The 18440-nt window shown below is 42.8% G+C and overlaps 1 protein-coding gene, 1 non-coding gene and 1 pseudogene across 2 annotated transcripts in view; 1 reads left to right on the forward strand and 2 right to left on the reverse strand.

The window, feature by feature from the left end:
- LOC107114693 overlaps positions 1–2268 on the reverse strand; it is an 8507-nt pseudogene extending 6239 nt beyond the window's left edge.
- Positions 1–18440, forward strand: part of CDK17 (cyclin-dependent kinase 17) — a 103378-nt gene that overhangs the window by 68143 nt on the left and 16795 nt on the right. Inside the window, exons 5-8 of the mRNA XM_015416276.1 lie at positions 12771–12827; positions 14460–14574; positions 16350–16444; positions 18098–18160. Coding sequence (XP_015271762.1) covers positions 12771–12827; positions 14460–14574; positions 16350–16444; positions 18098–18160 — 330 coding nt within the window. The remainder of the gene's footprint in view (positions 1–12770; positions 12828–14459; positions 14575–16349; positions 16445–18097; positions 18161–18440) is intronic.
- On the reverse strand, positions 1430–1501 carry TRNAG-GCC. Its single transcript has one exon. It is a non-coding gene; the product is annotated as a tRNA-Gly (tRNA).

The raw sequence follows: 18440 nt of genomic DNA on the forward strand, positions 1-18440 counted from the left end.
AATAATAATAATAATAAACTGCTTGAGATTGGGTTAGCTGATCTAATAAACTTGGGCAAGGGAAGAAACAGGAGGAAGTTCTGAGAGGATCTAAGATGGTGCACAGGTCGTATTGGGAGAGAAAATACTTTCAAGTATGTGGATTCCAAGTAGGGTTGCCAGCTCCAGGTTGGGAAATACTTGGAGATTTTGGAGGAGGGTGGGGTTTAGGGAAGGGAGAGACTTCAATGGAGTATAATGCTATAGAGTCCACCTTCCAAAGCAGTCATTTTTTCTGGGTGAACTGTTCTCTGTTTGGAGATCAGTTGTAATAGCAGGAGATCTTCAGCCACCACCTGGATGCTATACAAAAATATATATCACTGTGTACAATAAATATTTTTATGGTAAAACAATTTTATTCTTTATTCTTTTTTATATATATATTTCAATATTGTTATCTAAATATTGGTATCAAATATTATCAAAAATATATTTCACCCAAACAATACATAGAGAAAAAATGTTTCACCCAAACAATACATCGAGTGCAGGTTTACATTCAGACAGCACCTTGTCAGTAACATTATCACTAGTCCCACGGGACTCTAGGCATTTACCCTAGGGTCCCATCAGAACCCTTGTGGCAAACATAATAACCAGCCCAGTCTCTTTAGATAGGTTATTATGTTTGCCGCAAGTGTTCTGATGGGACCCTAGACAATGCTGCCATCTTAAGAGCTTTTGTGCTCACAAATAAAAATTATTGCGCCTCATGTCCTTTATATAAACATCATGGTCCTTGAAAAAGATTCATTCGAAATGGGTAAATTTAGATAACAATATTGAAAAATATACAAAGAAAAAGAATAAAGCATGAAATTGTTTTGTCATAAACATGTATTTATTGTACACAGTGATATATATTTTTGTATGTCTTCCTAACAGTGTAACCCTCAGTTTTTGTATTTACCACGTCCACCTGGATGCTGACAACCCTAGTCCCAAGTCATTAAGTGCTTGAAAAGTAAGAGCTAGCACTTTGAATTGATCCTAGAAACACGCAAGTACCTAATGAAATTGTTTTATAATAGGTGTGATAACTATTGCATCTGTGGTCTCCACTCAACAGACAAGTAGTTATATTTTGTACCAAATAAAATTCCAAATTGGCTTTGAGGGAGTCATAGAATCATAGAGTTGGAAGGGACCTCCAGGGTCATCTAGTCCAATCCCCTGCACAATGCAGGAAATTCACAAATACCTTCTCCCCACACACCCAGTGACCACTGTTCCACACCCAGAAGATCTCTAACCAAACTGGCCTGGAGAAAAATTGCTTCCTGACCCTTGGTCCATCAAGGTCAGTATTGTCTACTCAGACTGGCAGCACCTCTCCAGGGTCTCAGGCAGAAGTCTTCCACTTCACCTACTACCTGGTCCTTCCAACTGGTGCTGCCAGGGATTGAACCTGGGACTTTCTGCATGGCAAGCAGATACTCTACCACTGAGCTACAGCCCCTCATGAAAACCAGTCTCCCTATCCCCACCACCATTGCCTTACCATGAACTCTTCCAGGGTCTGATAGGTTTCCCCCCGGCACTCACAGTAGTTCTTCCTTTCCTTGCAATGTGAGCAGCACTGACTAGTGTCCACATGAATGCATTGCGGGTGGAGTCTAGGGCACTCAGGCTGAATGCAGTGGGCCCTCTTCCGTGCAAAGGCAAGGGCAAGCAGAGGGACCTGGCGTAAACCTCTCCCCAATAGCATATACAAAGCCACTTTCATCCATGCAGCCTTTCCCATGGTAGTCTGGATACGTATACTCCTCTGGAGGTTCTAGGGTAGTACTAGCAACGGCAACAGCATCCAAAAAGGAGGATTCTTCCGCAACTAGAAGCTCCTCTTGAACGCCATCCATTTGCTCTCGGGCTTGGAGGCTCCCAAACTTAATGCTGGTTGCCTGGCTACTCACAGCTTGTTTTTGTTTAGTCCAAAATTATTAGAATAATTTCTGCTGCCTTTGTTCTTCCAGTCTCTGGTACCCACCTCTCTACCATTCCTGCCAATTTCATTTGTTTTCCTGGTCCTGTCTGGTTCTGGTTCTGGTTCTCTTGGGATGATGCGTGGTCCCTCTTTTCTTGGCTTGTCTTTCTCTCTTGCTTGTCTTGAGCCTTGGCCAGTTTTTTAAAAGGGGCAGTGGAGCTACAGAGAGCAACCATCCGGCAGCAGGTCACAAGGAGGAAACTAGAAAGAGCCCTAATGGCCATCGCAGAAGAGCTGGGCATCATCTATGACATCCCAGAGGGGCAGGGATCACTTCATTCACTTCAAAGGGAATCAGTCTGTCAATCCACAGTCCCTCAGCGCACATCGTTGCCCAGGCGAGGCGGCAGGTCCCGTCCCCTTCATGCTGGCTGCCTGCCTGTGGCGGGAGAAACAGCGGCTCTCCTTTGGCTGCTCCCATCGCTGCCCTGCTGCGGCCGGTGAGCAAGCGGGCAGCCGGGTGGATTTCCCCTGCCCACTACGCTCCCTTCCTTCCCTCCACCGGCCAAGGTGACGTGCCAGTCCCAGCCCTGCCCACCTTGCAGTAGTCTAGCCTTAAAATTAAAGGTATGGATCAGTGTGTGGCCAGATTTTCTGAGTCTAAAAGGAGATGGTGTTTCCGCACTAAACTAGGTTTTGGTCTATCTTCATTGGTTGCCAGTCAATGCTCCCTCTAAGCTGTGGAGTTTTGTGAGCAAAAATTCTACTTTGTGAGCTACTGGCATTGAAGTTGTGAGCAAGCAATTTGGGTACTGCATAAATTAGTTTGCTCTGCAGCCATCCTTCCTGAGCTAAGACAAAAATGTGTGAGCCAGAAGCTAAAAACCTATGAGCTAGCTCACACTAACTCAGCTTAGAGGGAATTTCCAACCCATTTCAAAGTGCTGGTTTTGATCTTGAAACCCCTAAATGGTCTGGAACCCAGATTATGTTAGGGACATACGAAAGGAAAATGTCCTTACTTAAACAACCATGTTAGAAGGCCTGTTCTATGTTCCTGCACTGTCTGAAGCATGGCAAGTAGGGACATGAACCATGGTTTTTTGGGGTAGTGACATCACTGTTGTGTAACATCTTCCTTAGGGAGGCCAGCATAGTCCCACTCACTGTTCGTCTTTTGGCAAGAAGTGAATATTTACTTACTCCAGACAGCTTTGGTTGGGGGGGGGGAGTACAAGCTGGCCATTTTGGATTTGGTAGATTTAGCTATGGTGTTGCTGTTTTTAGGTTTTTTGTTCTTTTAATCTTTTTTAACATATGAGGAGTCATGGATGGTGATTTTGTTTGCAAAGATGCCTTTGGGTTCTTTCTTATATGCAAAGGCACAGTATAAATACTTTAAATAAAAAATGAATTTAACTATAGGTGCTGGATTTCTGAATAGTAATTTCCTATTTTTGATGTTTGTCGTGTACTACCTTGGGAGTTTTCTGGTAAAATGAGAGATGAAAAATGAAGGTGGAAAAATAATCTGGTGACCACTGCAGGAATGTCATTTAAACTCAAAATCCAAAGCTAGGTTTTTGTTTGTTGGCTGCTCCAGACTTAATATATTCAAGAAAATCTTACCATTTGACTAGTAGCATCCTGACTCTAAAGCAGTCCCCTAGTTCTAGGAATCTTTTAAAATTATAGTAGGAAAAATAGTGCCCTCTAATGAATATAATGTGCCTTTACAATGGACTGGCTTTTACAGATTCTTCCTTCTCTCACACACACACACACACACGCACTACTTTTAAGACCTTGTTGTACCGTGGAAGTTGAGATCTGGCAGCTCTGTTTGAGTTTGCGGGCATGCATGTGCTGTGTTTTACTACTTCTCTCTTAGGCTGCTGTACTCTTCTCTGGAGATGTGCAATATTGTTTTGTTTAAGCAACCAGTGCCCAGGGATTGTGGCTTCAGGGCTGCTTGCTGAGTGGCAATTAAACCATATGTACGGTGCAGACTTTGCTTAGAAAACAAAACAAAAATATTGTCAAAAAATCATGAAATGTTTTTTTTTAAAAATAACATTTACATTGCAAATTCACTATCTTCCTTTAAAAACTTTCCCCTTAAAATTATAGCTTAGTGGAATGAACATTTGACCAGTTTTGCCTGTAATGACAACTGCAGTGTTGGGTTTGCAGTAATATATCACCAGGAAACACCTCTTAGTTCATCAGCCCTAAAAAACATAATTTATGACTTAGTATTTTAGCCTTCCCATGGTTATAAAAATAGTTTATTAAGAAAATACGTTGACAGTGCCCCAGTTTAATGTAAAAATTGTTAACTGGTTTTAAGTATCACTGCTTATAGTGGTAGTGATACAACTATACAGTATAGTATGTTAGTCTGTAATGGCTTCCTGTAGTTTGCCTTCCTCTCAAAATCGTCCAGAAGTGAGAATTTAAAAATATTATCTCTTGTATCAGTATAGAATAGTTATTGTGTTAAATAACTTCACGTGTTGTGATCACTTGGACCACCCAAATACCTTGAACATTCAGTGCTTCATTTTCTTGTGTTTAATAGTTGTGTCTAACAGACCCCATTCTCTTTTTAATGAAACTGTCAAATTAAAAAAAAGGTGGGTGAGAAGGTTGAAATAGAATACATGGAGTATGATGGTGTATGAAATTGAGCCTTTTATACAAAAATATTTTCCTTCTTTTAGTGCCGATTGGAGTACCAAATGAGTGCTAGGGTTAAACAAATGTGATTAATTCTAACAGTAGAGATATTACTACAGATACTTTGGCAAGGGGGGGGGATGAAAGGAAACTCTAATTAAATAGTTAATGACAAGAGTAGTATTTAATATTCCACAGTTGGTAACAAGCCATGTAGCCAAAATAATTTTGAATATCTATTAGCATATTTTCACCAGGCATTTACTCTGACTGATGAATTCTAACTGGTATTGGGAAGCACTTATTTTAGTAGGATTCCATGGCTTTTCAAGTAGGTGAATAAAGAATATCTGAGGGTACATAAGATATATTCAGTCAAATCTATATATCTAATAGCCAAGTTGCCCCCTCCATGCGGATATCTAAATCCGCACATCGGGGACACTTGGAGGGCAGGGAGATGTTCCTGCACACTTGGGGCAGTCCCCAGGTGTGCAGAAAAATCTAAAAAGTTTTAAAAACTGTACGGGGATATTTAAATCCCCCCAAAAGTAAGAACATTCCCTGCGCATGCGCAGGGAACGCTCTGGGAACTCTGCGGCGGCTGGGAAGCACTCAGGCCTCACTGCTGGTGCCTGTGGGGGGGAATCGGCGGGGGGGAGATCAGCAGGCCCGGTGGCTGGGAGGTGCTCAGGCCTCGCCACCGGTGCTGCGCAGGGGGGATCGGTGGGGGGGAATCAGTGGGCCCAGAGTTCTGGCCGCATGGCCGGTGGCTACAGGGGAGAGGGAAAATTGGGGGGAGATAGTCAAGCCCGGCGGCTGGGAGGCACTCAGGCCTCGCTGCCAGTGCCCATGGGGGGGGCTGGAAGGCACTCAGGCCTAGCCGCCGGTGCCGGGGGGGAGAAGCCTTCAGGAATACTCCCCCCCCACGAGTATTATGGGTCCTGCTTCTTGTCTACATACTGTTAGCCACTTGTGGCCACCATCTGTGGATATCTAAATCTGCAGATTGGGGCCCTGTGGAGGCTAAAGAGATTTTTCTGCACACTTGGGGTGTTCCTCGTGTTTGTAGAAAAATCTGAAAATAAAAAATACACAGAGGGAGGAGGTTAAATCCCCCCCAAAGTAAAGGAGCATTCTCTGTGCTTGTTGATTTTTTAATTATTTAGTAACATTTATTGTGTTTACTGTTTTAACTGTGAGCTGCCTCAAAGTAAGTCTGTAGAGGTAGCACACAAATTTTCTAAATAAATAAATATGCAATTATGTTCCCAATTTTGAGGAATACCGAGTTTTAAAAAGCATGTTAAGGAGGTTTGCAGTATGTGTGCTTCAGTGCCCAGCTAGAATGCATGTGTCCCAGTCACGCAGTCCTCAAGCCAATGCCAGTGCATGTCTCTGCAGGACCTCAGGCTGCTGAATGTGTGATTCAGTGGTTTCCATGATTTCTGTAGCTCTCTTTTGTTGCCATAGAGTTTTAAGGGTGGGGATAAAGCCTGTTTGCAGGTACTTTGGCAGCCCACCCATCTATCACTTGCTTGATACTGATCTCATTATGGGGTTCTGCCATAGAGCAGGAATTCAAGATTATTGTAGAATAAGTTGTGAAGATAAAGTGCTGATGTTGCTGGTAATAGTTCTTCCAGATAGCTGGTTTAGATTTACTACTAACGTGATTTTTTTTAAAGGCATTTGTGATTGATGGCGACATGGGGGAAGGATGATGCAGAATGTCCATATTCTCTCCCCCCCCCCCCCAAGTCCTTAGGTTTTACTGCAACTGCTCTTAGTGTCTGCAGTTTCTACAGGGAAAATAATCCTTTCCCTTAAGTGTGCACATAGCAACCGGGGCTAATAACACCGGATGTTTTTGTCCCAGGTGGGTGGGGGGAAGAGCTTCTCCTCTCCCAGGCTGATAGTGTCTGATGCTCTCAGATCTTTGTTTTATGTCAGAAAGGTTCAGTTTTCTTCTGTCCAGGCTTTCTCTGCTGCAGCAACTGGAGTACTGAAAAGCCCACTGACTTATGCCAAGATCACATCCAGTGGTATACCCTGTTTCCCTGAAAATAAGACCTACCCCAAAAATAAGCCCTAGCAGGATTTCTATGCATTTGTGGTATAAGCCCTAGTGTGTCTTCTTGAGAAAAAATAAATATAAGACAGTGTCTTATTTTCGGGGAAACACAGTAGGTTTAGGACTGTGCTTGGGCAGAAAATCTCTAGAAAGCTTACCTGAAAGGCAGGTGGAGTTAATTATATGGAACTATAGTGTGCTTATTATATTTCCTTTCGTTTTTCTAGAGTAATAAGTACTAATAAACATAAATATACCTAAATCTTCTTTGTGGTATCTGTGCATCACACCTTTGGGATATAGTGTGCCTGCGCCGACCTCGATCAGTACTTCTTAGAAAGCAAAAGGGATTTTCGCTCCTGCTTCCCAGTCACATGCCGGCCCCACTGTGCATGACTAGGGGAGGGGCCCGACAATCCCGCCAGTTCTCTTCTGACTGCTGTGCTGGTAGGATCTTCTCCGCTTCGGTCGGTAAATTTCTGGTTTTAGGGCCTATTCTTCTCTTCAGAGTTTTTTTCTTTTTCTGTAAGTGAAAGGACAATATTGTTATCGGATTTTGTTTTTTCAGACTCGTGTGTTTGGGTCTCCCTGCTAGGCAGACCTCTTCTCAACCCCCCCCCCCCCCCCCCCAACTCCCCGCAGGGGGGGTCAAACCGTGCCTCAAGTTCGGTAGTAAAATTGCCCCTCCTGACAGACACTCGCTTTGCTTTCTGTGCCTTGGGGAATCGCACCGAGTGGACTCTTGTGCCCATTGCACGAAATTCTCGAAGCAAACAATAAAGAACAACGCCGCTAGACTTCGTGTTGCATTTTGGAGTTAGCAGTCTCACCGATGTCATCGTCACAGCACACTTTGGGACATGCATCGATGTCGACACCTGCCTCGGCATCGACAGCTGTGGTGCTCCCGATACGACTCAGATGTCAACCGCCCGATGCTGAAGCGCTCGGCCCAGACATCTCAGTCCGAAGCCTACACTCAGACCGTGGAGCCAGCACCTTCGTGCGCCCTTCGCCACTCCGACCTGATGATCGAGACCAGCCATCGGGACCGATCCACCCGCCGCCACCCCCGTGGGATCAACAGCAATGGCAATATATGTATGGGGCATATCCCTTCACAACCGGCATGCCATGGTTTCTACCCCAACTGGTGGAATGGAATCGTCAATCCACCTCCTTCCGACTTTCTCAATATCGAGATCCTCTCCCGACGCCGGAGTTTATGAAACCCCAGCTGTCAAGACCAACAGGCAGAACAACCAACCCCCCCAATAGCACCTAAGTTTAAAGATCCATCAGAACCGATCCAGTTGACACCTATCCTGCCTATTTCTTTTTCCGAACCATCTGAACATTCCGCTTCTTCCGATACCTCCTCCCGTTCAGGGGATGAAAACCCCGACCCTCCAATGGAACCCTTGCCACCTCAACAAGTGGGCGATAATCTCCCAATTTCTCCGTCGGAGGATCTCAAATCCTATGGGGATTTCATCAAGCGGATGGCCAACACGCTGACCCTGTCTACTGTGCAACCCCACTTACAGTAACAGACTTTGTGTTCGATATTGTGCAGATGGATACCTCGACACCGATACCCTTACTGACGACTTTGGTCTTGTTACAGGCAGCCATGGTTCTGTGGTCTCATCCGGCTTCCACCCCTGTCTCTAGCCGGAGAGTAGATCACATGTATAAGGTGCAAGAGCCGGGCGCTGAATTTTTATTCACCCACCCCAAGCCTAACTTGATGGTAGTCACCTCCTCTTCCAAAGGCAAACACAGTCATTCCACACACACCAAGAAAGAGGGAAGGAAACTAGACTCGTTTGAAAGAAGATTTTGCTGGAGCACCTGGCATTAAGACTTTGGACTATACTCCATGCATGGGGAGATATCAATTTGCCCTCTGGGAACAAATGTCTGAATTTATTGCAGCCCTTCCCAAGGACTTTAACCGTCAAGCTCGCAAAATTCAAAAGGAACTGTGTCTTCTCACCCTTATGGGCACAAACCTACGTTTTCATCCGCCACCCACTCTAGGGCTAAGACCCCTAAAGCTCCCAATCAGAGCCTTTGACTCACGTCATCTGCCTTTACCCCCCACCTATCTCCTATCTCCTTTCCTGGCTGCTTGGCAGCGAATAACATCGGATCAGTGGGTGCTCTGTGTTATTGAGAAGGGGTACCTCACAGAATTTATCCAGATGCCCGAGGCCCCCAATTTCATGCTTACTCCACCATCCAGCGTGCTTCTGGGAAGAAATTCAAAACCTCCTTCAAAAGGACGCTATAGAACCAGTTCTGATGATGCAACGTCACCATGGGTTTTATTCCTGTTATTTTACAGTCCCCAAGAATAGGTCTCTGTCCTCTTATGGACCTCAGGGGACTCAACCATTTAATTTCTTATCGGAAATTCTGCATGACAACCTTGCAAAGTATTCTCCCACTTCTCGGCAAAAATGTCTGGATGGTAACCCTGGACTTGCAAGACGCATATTTCCATATCACTATCTATCCATCTGACAGAGGGTTTTTGCGTTTTGCAGTCAAGGACAACCATTTTCAATACAAAGCCCTGCCCTTTGGGCTCTCAGCAGCGCCCAGAGTCTTCACAAAAATGATGATTGTCATCACAGCCTACCTCCATCTCCAGGGTGTGCGGATCTTCCCGTACATTGATGACTGGTTGCTGGTAGCAAACTCCAGAGAGACTCTGCTCAACCATATCGATTTGATGTTGGTTACCCTAGATGCCCTGGGCCTGAAGGTGAACCTAAAAAAGGCAGTGCTCTTTATTAAGTCCAACTCATAGGGGCGATCTTGGACTCAAAGGTCTGCCGAGCCTTTCTTCTTCTCAAGAGGGCAGACGACATCATCGCTCTCATCGGCCTAGAGAAGAAACAGGGAGCTGTGTCAGCAAAACAGATCCAACAACTCTTAGGGCTGATGGCCACCACCACAGTGGTACTTGTCTCCGCCAGATTACGAATGAGACTACTTCAGCTGTGGTTCCTCAAGAGGTTCCATCCACAATGGCAGCCCCAATCTCAATGATTCGTACTTCCTGCACAAGTGCTGGTCTCCATGAAGTGGTGGGAAACCTTCTTCAGGGAGCCCCATTTCATACACCCAGCCCCGAAATTACCCTCACCACGGATGCATCCTAGTGGGGATAGGGAGCACATCTCAAAGGTGTGTGCATGGACGTCAGGTAGGAATTTCACGTGGCCCACAAGCACATCAACTTTTTGGAACTGTTGGCCATCCAATATGCCCTTAGGTCTTTTCGCCATCTCGTGGCTTACCACATGGTAGCAGTCCTGGCTGACAACACTACCGCATTGTGCTACCTGAACCGGCAAGGGGGAACAGTGTCCAGGGGACTCTGCTGACTAGCTTTGGAGATTTGGGCCGAATGCCAATTACGGGATGTGTTCATCATCATGGCTCACCTGCCTGGGTCGCTCAATGTGCACGCGGACTTTCTGAGCAGAGGAGGAGCATCCCTTCACGAGTGGGAACTCAACTGGGAGTATCTCCAACCAGCAAAGTGTCACCTGTTCTGTACCAGGGCGGGACAGGACCCTCTATCTCTGGGAGACGGTTTCCTTTATCCATGGTCCCACAGGCACGTGTACTTTTCCCACCAATCCCTCATCTTACCAAAGTGCTGAGCAAGATCATGAAGGAACAACCTTGTGACTCCATGGTGTCCATGTCAGCATTGGTTCCCGACTCTACTCCACATGTCACAGGGCACCAGGTGCTCCACCACGATGTACCACACCTCAAACTCACACCACCCACCCTCCTTCCCATCTGCTTTCGGTCCTTTTGTTCTTTGCTCTGAGACTGATGGCAGCGGTCAGAAGGGACTGGCAGGATTGTCGTGCCCCTCCCCTAGTCATGCACAGTGGAGCCGGCGGGAAAATCCCTTTCGCTTTCTAAGAAGTACCAGTCAAGGTCGGCGCAGGCGCACTATATCCCATAGGTGTGAATGCACAGATGACCATTTGAAGATCATCAGTTACAGGTAAGCAACCTGCCTTTCCAAGCTCAGCCCTAGAGCATGGCTCAGAAACTCCACAAGTGAGTCCAGGGACAGGTGGGGGGGGGGGGTTTCTATGAACCTGCGGGAAGCTCTTGGTCAGCAGAAAAATTGGTTAAAAAATTTATTGCGCATTTACCCCACCCTTCCAAAATAATAAAAAACAACACCTAGCTTTAAGAGATGAATGCCCATTGAGAGCTCATGAGACTACATTCTGATACCTCAGCAGCTGTGGGGAGGGGTAGTTGCTAAGCAATCATAACAATATTGCCAAATCTTCCAAGTCTTGGTTTCTGTTAGTGGGAGACGGGGGATTGAAAAAGGTTAAAGATGGGAGCAGTGGGGGGGCAAAGAAAGGAGAGGAGAAGGAAAAGCTGAAGGATAAGAGAAAAGCAGAAAGTAGTTAGGTGGGTGGGAGAGACTAAAAGGGGAGAAGCTACCTAGAGGAAGAAGGAGGCAGAGGAGCAGATAAAGGCAAGTTGGCTGTGTGGGTGGGAGAAAGAGAAGATAAGGGTAGGTTGGCTGGGTGGGTGTGGGAGAGAAGGGGATTCTGTGGAGGCTGGCAGGGGGAGGGAAAGAGGCAACAGTGTGGAGGTATGGGGGAAATATTAATGTCCCCATTACATCTTGGAGGTTCCCTGCTTGTCTTGTGGTTATATAAGCGCTCTAGTAAAGATGGCAAAAATGTTTTGTCAAACATGCTGTTCTTCTGGCAAAATATATATATTAGGCAAGTAGTATCTTGGACCACTAAGGATAAATAAATTGAAGTCTGTAAAAAAATAAAGTTTTGTGAACTAGGTTAGCAATTCCCTAGGAAAAGCTCATTTTAGACTGATTACCTGGGTTAAGGGGGGAATTTTAAAAAAGAGCTGCTACTTAGGTGATTTGTACTCAGGTGCCAACAACCAAATACACATAGCTAACATATTGTGTCAGATAAGCACTATATTGAGAAACCATGCTACACTATGGTTAGAGCAAACCCTGGTTACCTGTGATGTCTAAATGCAGATATTCCAGAAAAACAGCTTCAGCTTATTGGTTAGCACCAAACGAATATTTCAAACTAGGGCTTGTAGCTCATTTGTTAAGCACAATTTGTCATAATTGTGGTTTGCTGTTTCATTTAAATTGACAAACCACAGTTTCCTGACTGCTCCTTGAGGCCATGTGGCCACAGAGAAAGCAGTATAGGGAGAATCCGTGCATTTAAACACATATCTGAATTTAGGGTTCTCTGCAAAGTATTGCTTTTGAATTCTGTTATCTATTTGAGTGTGTACAACACTCTTCATGTTATATTGCTAGATGTAAATTGTCTTTTTTATATGTACATAAGACATCAACTAGAGTTGGATCAGTGTTACTGATGATGCTAAGTGTTTGAAATACAGTTCTGAAGATCATAGGATAGATGGTACTGCAGTGCCTAGTAGTTTAAATTTTGTTTGAACATAAGATTTTTCAGTATCTTTTTTCCTACAAAATGAACTGTATAGAGACAGGCAAATATTAAACATTCAGCGTATAATTTATGTAATTTACTTTTCTGCCAGCTTTTTAAAAAATATTTGCAACACCAGGTTTTATTTATGCATGTATTGCTTTATACAGTCACAACTTGAATATGTTACTAAAATTGAGCTAAGCATAACTGCCTTATTCAGAGTCAGACCATCTGTCCAAGTATTATCTAATCCCACTGACCAAAGCTCTCTGTGGTTTCATGCAGAAGTCTTTCCCCATCCTGATAGCTTCTTTCTTTTAACTGGAGAAGCCAGTGATCAAACTGGCCATTTTGCATGGAAAGTGGGTGTGGCCTTGTAAATCCCATGCCAGCCTACCCTGGTTTCAAAGGTTGCTTCCTCAGTTTAGGTGTGCTTACCAGTGTATTATTGTCCCTTTTGTTTTCAGAGAGATAATTTGTTCATTGTGGATATCTTGTCTGTTACAGTGCTTCTAAGAGCCTTTACCTTTTGCTTTTGTTACAGTCTGAAATTGGTTTTGGGAAAATGGAAACTTACATCAAATTGGAAAAGCTTGGTGAGGTATGTGTGCCAATTTTTTCAAGCAGTTAGGATTTTCAGTAATACTTTTGTGATGTGATTAATGTTTATATTGGTATTTTTAATGTGCAAAATATTTTTGAATCTCAGATTTGGGTAGCAAACAAAATTTAAGCTGTCACATTCAGACATTGTAAAAAATTGGAATTGGACTGAAGTCTTCTGAAACCATTGTGGTCTCTCCATGGCAGTTGTGCTCTGTGTGCCATGGAGAGAGCATAAGTTCATAACCATTAGTCAGGTTTGTGCCATCATGAACAAACCTTCATTTGCCATTACTGAATGCATCTGCCGTATGTCTGTGTACCAGACAGTTGGGTCCAGCAATTTGTCACATCTCTTTCAGTAGTCCAATCCCAGGAAAGTTTGTGGGCTGCAAACAATGATGATGAAGGTTGGAAATCTAATGATCTGTCTTGCACAGTGCACTAAAATTTCTCTGCATAAGTGGTATGGACAAGTGATGTATTTTCAGGAGGGTTTATGCTAACAGTGGGGACTGTTCAACAGATAGAAATATACAGGGATACATGAAGAAGCTAACAGTTTCAGCTGAGTTGATTCTGAGAGAGTGTTCTGTATTCTGTTAAGTGGATTAGTTTCTCCCGATCAAACATTACATAAGCAGCAAAAGGTTTAATTACTTTGGGACAAGGTTATATTACTTAATATGTTTGGCCTTATATGCATAGGATATACAAGTTTGCATTTATACCATGATTGCACTGAAAGGCCTCAATGATCTGGTGCTGTTTCTCTGAATGAGATGTGAGCTGCTTGAAAACAAAATTTAACTTTCTATAAGGGGTATTTTTGGCTCTCTAATTCTTAATGCATATTCAAAATATTACACTAAAATTCTGTTTCTGTGTGTTATTTCTCTCATAAAATTAGGCATGTGAAAAGAGCATAGTTAGTGCTGGTACACACATGATGCTCTTGCAGTGTAATCCTAAATGGGTCTACTGCTCTATAGGACTTATTCCCAGTATTGAGGATTAAATTAATTTATCATGGTTAAATGATTTCTGTGAGTGGCTCCTGATTGTGGACTCCCTTTTCTCCTGCTGAGTGATAATTCGTTCCACATACCTTAAGCCATGTGCTTGTGTTTATCGTGGTGATTGCTAACCTGGATTCTCAGCTTAACCAGGATTTGAAGCTATCATCTGAAACTAATATCTGAAACAGGTTTCAAATCCTGGTAAAGCAAGAACCTGGTTAGCCATAATCACGGTTAACATTGGTGCCAGCTTAATATTAAATCATGGTTAAGCCAAGTTGTGTAGGTGAGAATTTGCATTTGAAAGGGAGCTACATGTAAAGGGGTAGCTCATCAGGGGCCAGACCACAGGATTGCTTAACCATGGTTATGCCACTTAAAGTGTACTACACATGTAGTAGTGACCGGAGGTTTCTTTAAAATAGGGCTACATGTTGACAAAGATACAGGACAGTAGCAACTTCAGGTGCTGTAACAACCATACTGTTTTGCTTCAGTTCACTTTACAGCTTTTTAAAAAACTTCTATTCATAATATGTTGCCTTTTTTCATTTGGTTACTTCAGAATTCTCATAGAATTTTTCTTATATGTATTTTCACTTTTTGCCCAGGGCACCTATGCCACTGTATATAAGGGAAGAAGTAAGCTGACAGAAAACCTGGTCGCTTTAAAAGAAATAAGATTAGAGCATGAAGAGGGGGCTCCATGCACAGCCATTAGGGAAGGTGAGCAATTTCTTTTTTTCTTTCTTCAAATGCAATGTTATCTCAAGTTTAATCCATTCTGGGGGCCCTGTCCTGTCCAGTGCCCTACTTTTTTGGATACTATCCAGACACTGGAGTTTCCTAGGATAGTTAGTTCATGGCATGAGTTTGGTTTGATCTGCTATTGCTATTTATTGTTTTACTGTTTTTATTGCTTGTTGGTTTTATGTTGTGAGCTGCCCTGACCCCATTTTGGGGGGCTAGGGTGGGGTATAAATTTAATGAATAAATCATGACCATGTGCAGTTCTAAGAAATACACCAAGCCCTGAACCAGACTAGATATTTTTTCCACTTCGAATTAAATCTGGACATTGATTCAGATACAACAGTCAACCATGTTTGCTATGAGTGAGTCCAGCAAATTCTTTGGGCCACATGCTGTTGTAGCCAGCTGATTAGCAATTTCTGTTTTTGTGACAAACCGTCAATTTCTGTGATTGTCTGCATCACTCGTTTATAGTTTGAGTTTGCCCTGCTCTCCAAACCAGGAGCCCAAACCATGCCTTTAATCTCAGTTTGGAATCCTACTTTGCAAGGAGAGAACAAATCAGTCTCCTGGAAATACCTAATGATATGGGGGAATGAGAGGAGGGAACAGATGACCCCAAGGTTGTTCAGCAGACATTATGTCTGAACCTAGCCAAAGAGCAGGCATAAAACATGACATCTGCTTAGTCAGTGGAGAAAAAAATAATCTCTGGATCAAGCTATATAAATTGAATATTTGTGGCAGAGGATTCTTTACTCACATGTTAGTTCTTCTCCTTTAAACATCTTGCATCCTGAGATGTTTGTGTAATACAACATTCTCAGCCAACAATATTAAACTGTGAAGTATGCATGAACAGTCTGCTTATTTACTTGGATGGGTATCAAACTGAGTGCCTCTGCTTTACATGAAACATGATGCTCCTTGAACGTAACCTCTCCACAGTAAAACAGGCTATTACCTAAGAGTGCCAGAAAATCTAAATATTTGAATGAACTGTGAAGAAACTGCTTTGATCTTGGCCTTAGTTCTCTTTGCAGGTTGGGAATCACGTGACGGAGTATTTTTCCCAACAGCATAATTCCCTGCACATAGCATGTTAGGTTTCAGAATGGTTCTAGACTAGCCTTCTCTTGGCACCTTGTTCTTCTATGTGCAGGATTTGTTTTTTATATGAAGGAGTCATACAAGCTCCCACCTGCAATCTGGAGTATTCTAGGCCAAGCACAGGTTAACTGCCTGTGTGAGAGCTAGGCCTTTGCTTAGATCACACAAGCTTTAGTGTCAAGAGTACATAAAATTCTAGCATTGGCTGAATAATCCATGTGAGTTATAACCACATTTTCTTTTCCTCTTGCTTTATTCTGAAATGAGTAATTCTGCCTTAGTCTCTGTTCTGGCATCACTTGCACCTTCTGATCCTCCCCAGGCTTTAACACATACTGAGCTTCTGCTTTTCAGACTCCTCCTTATATATGCACTTTGGGCACAATCTAGAAAATGTGAAATACACTTGAGCCTCATTGAAACAAGCAAGAATAAAATATTTTGGTCCTTTTTATTTCAGCTGGAAAATAAAAAGGAAGAAAATATTTCTTCCTGGGCTAAATTAATGATGCGTAAAATAATTAACTTATTTCAGACCAAGCTGTTTTTACTCCATTACCCATTTGGCACAATAATGTATGTGCAGTCTAGTTTTCCCATTTATTACTGATCTGTCTTCTGTTCATTTCTTTTTTCAGTGTCGTTACTGAAAGACCTAAAACATGCAAATATTGTTACGCTGCATGATATTGTTCACACAGACAAATCTTTGACTCTGGTCTTCGAGTATCTGGTAAGTTGTTTCCTTTAAATACCCTCAAGCATCTCAGTTTAAATGTTTAATGTTTAAACCAAAGTGGAACCTAAGTTTTATAATATGTATGAATTGAAAGGGTCTGGATAGGTGGAGTGGGTATTCTGCTGTCATTTTGTTATGGGATGCGCAGTACCTTGCTAAAAAGTCAGTTGACTTCAGTATATTAAAGGTAATGTGTTTGTCTTATCTTGCAATGGCTGTGAACTATGATTCTGAAAACAACATGTGTACATCTTTCTTGTAGTTGTCTATAGACAGAGAGAGTTAGAGTTGCACTGTAAATAGCCCAGGTTTGTCCTTTTCTGTGGCCAGCTGTAGGAAGCCTTTGTACTCCATATTTTCAGGATTTCAGCTACTGTGTCAACTAATCAACATATATTTTTGCTTGCTACGAGTGGAAAAAGAATAATGCCATTTCAGCACAGCTTTAAGCTACTTATAGTGTGGAATACCTTAAATTGTGCTGGCACTGTAGAAAGAATTATGCACCTAATATGCTCAAGTTCAGATGCCTAATTGGCATGCCAGCCCTTGTTCTGTACTGGAGAAGTATGGGCAGTTAATCATGTCTTTATACCAAATGCATGGTAGAGATCAACTGAAATGCAGTCTTTCCCCTCTTTCTTTAGTCTCTTTGGCCAGGACATGCTAATTTATGCTGATCCTTACCAGACAGTTGATAGGGCCTGCAACCCAGAGGAGGACAGGAAAAAAGGGATTGTGAAGGGGTTCCCGCTGATGATGGATTCAGTCTTGATGATGCAACCTAAGGATCTTTCTGGATCTGTTGTTGTCCTGGATTGTTCAGATTGTAGTAGTTATCAGGAGGACTAGTTAGCTTCTTCATCTGTTATGGAAGGTAGTGAACCATCCTTTCTGAGTTTGACCTAAGGTCTGTCATTCATGTCTTCATGTCCTCAAGGCTAGATTAAAGCATGAAGCAACTCAATACCTGGTGAGGGTGAGTCACTGGGGACAGAACCCAATTTGAGTTTTGCGTAACTTTCAAAGCCCTAAACAGTTCGGGCCTAAATTCCTTCCTCTAACCCATGCACATATTGTCATCTCTTTGGGTCTACTGAGAATGCTGTCAAAATTATTTTCATCTGTGCACAAAACTCAAAAGGATGAGGGTACACCAAGAGACATTCTTAGTTCTTCATAGACAGCTCTGGAGCTTTCTTCCCCCAAAGTGTCATCAAAACCTGAACTTAAGCATTTTCCAACAGTATTTAAATAAGATTTTAGGGACCATGGTAGACCATCTGCTGTGCATGTAAAAGGCTCAAGTTTTAATCCCTGGCATCTCTAGTTGAAAGGATCAAGTAGTAGGTGACATAAAAGACCTTTGCCTGAGACCCTGGAGAGGCCCTGCCAGTCAGAGGAAGCAGTATTGATCTTCATAGATCAAAGGGCTGGGTCACTGTGAGGTCGCTTCATGTGTAGCTTTGTTAATTGATTAACCATGTATGTTTCTTCTTTGAATCAATTAAACTACTAAGTTTGGACATATTGAAGAAACTTTGACTTGGAGCGGCTTTCTAGGGAAATAAGCATTTTGGAAGAATCACCTAAATAAACATTCAGCCAGTTTTTTAGCACACTAACCAATGTTCTTTATTTTGTCAGGACAAAGACCTAAAGCAGTATATGGATGACTGTGGGAACATCATGAGTATGCACAATGTAAAGGTGGGTCTTTTTCCAACATATTCAACTAATGGCCAACATTTTTGTAGCTTTGTAACCACAGCTACTCCAGTTAAGATTGATACATTTTTTGCATATATTTCTTTATATATTCCTGTTTGAATAACTCCCCTTTGGAGTGTTTAATTATTTAATGTAACTTAAAATTTCCTTAGAAGAGTTTTGCATTACTTTAGACATGAAGAAAATTTGTTACTGCTAGTATTTAAGTTATGCAAGAGCTTACCTTTAAAAAGGCCATATATATATATATATATATATA

This window comes from Gekko japonicus, unplaced genomic scaffold (genome assembly GCF_001447785.1).
Source record: "Gekko japonicus isolate JY-2015 unplaced genomic scaffold, Gekko_japonicus_V1.1 scaffold648, whole genome shotgun sequence".
Lineage (NCBI taxonomy): Eukaryota > Metazoa > Chordata > Lepidosauria > Squamata > Gekkonidae > Gekko > Gekko japonicus.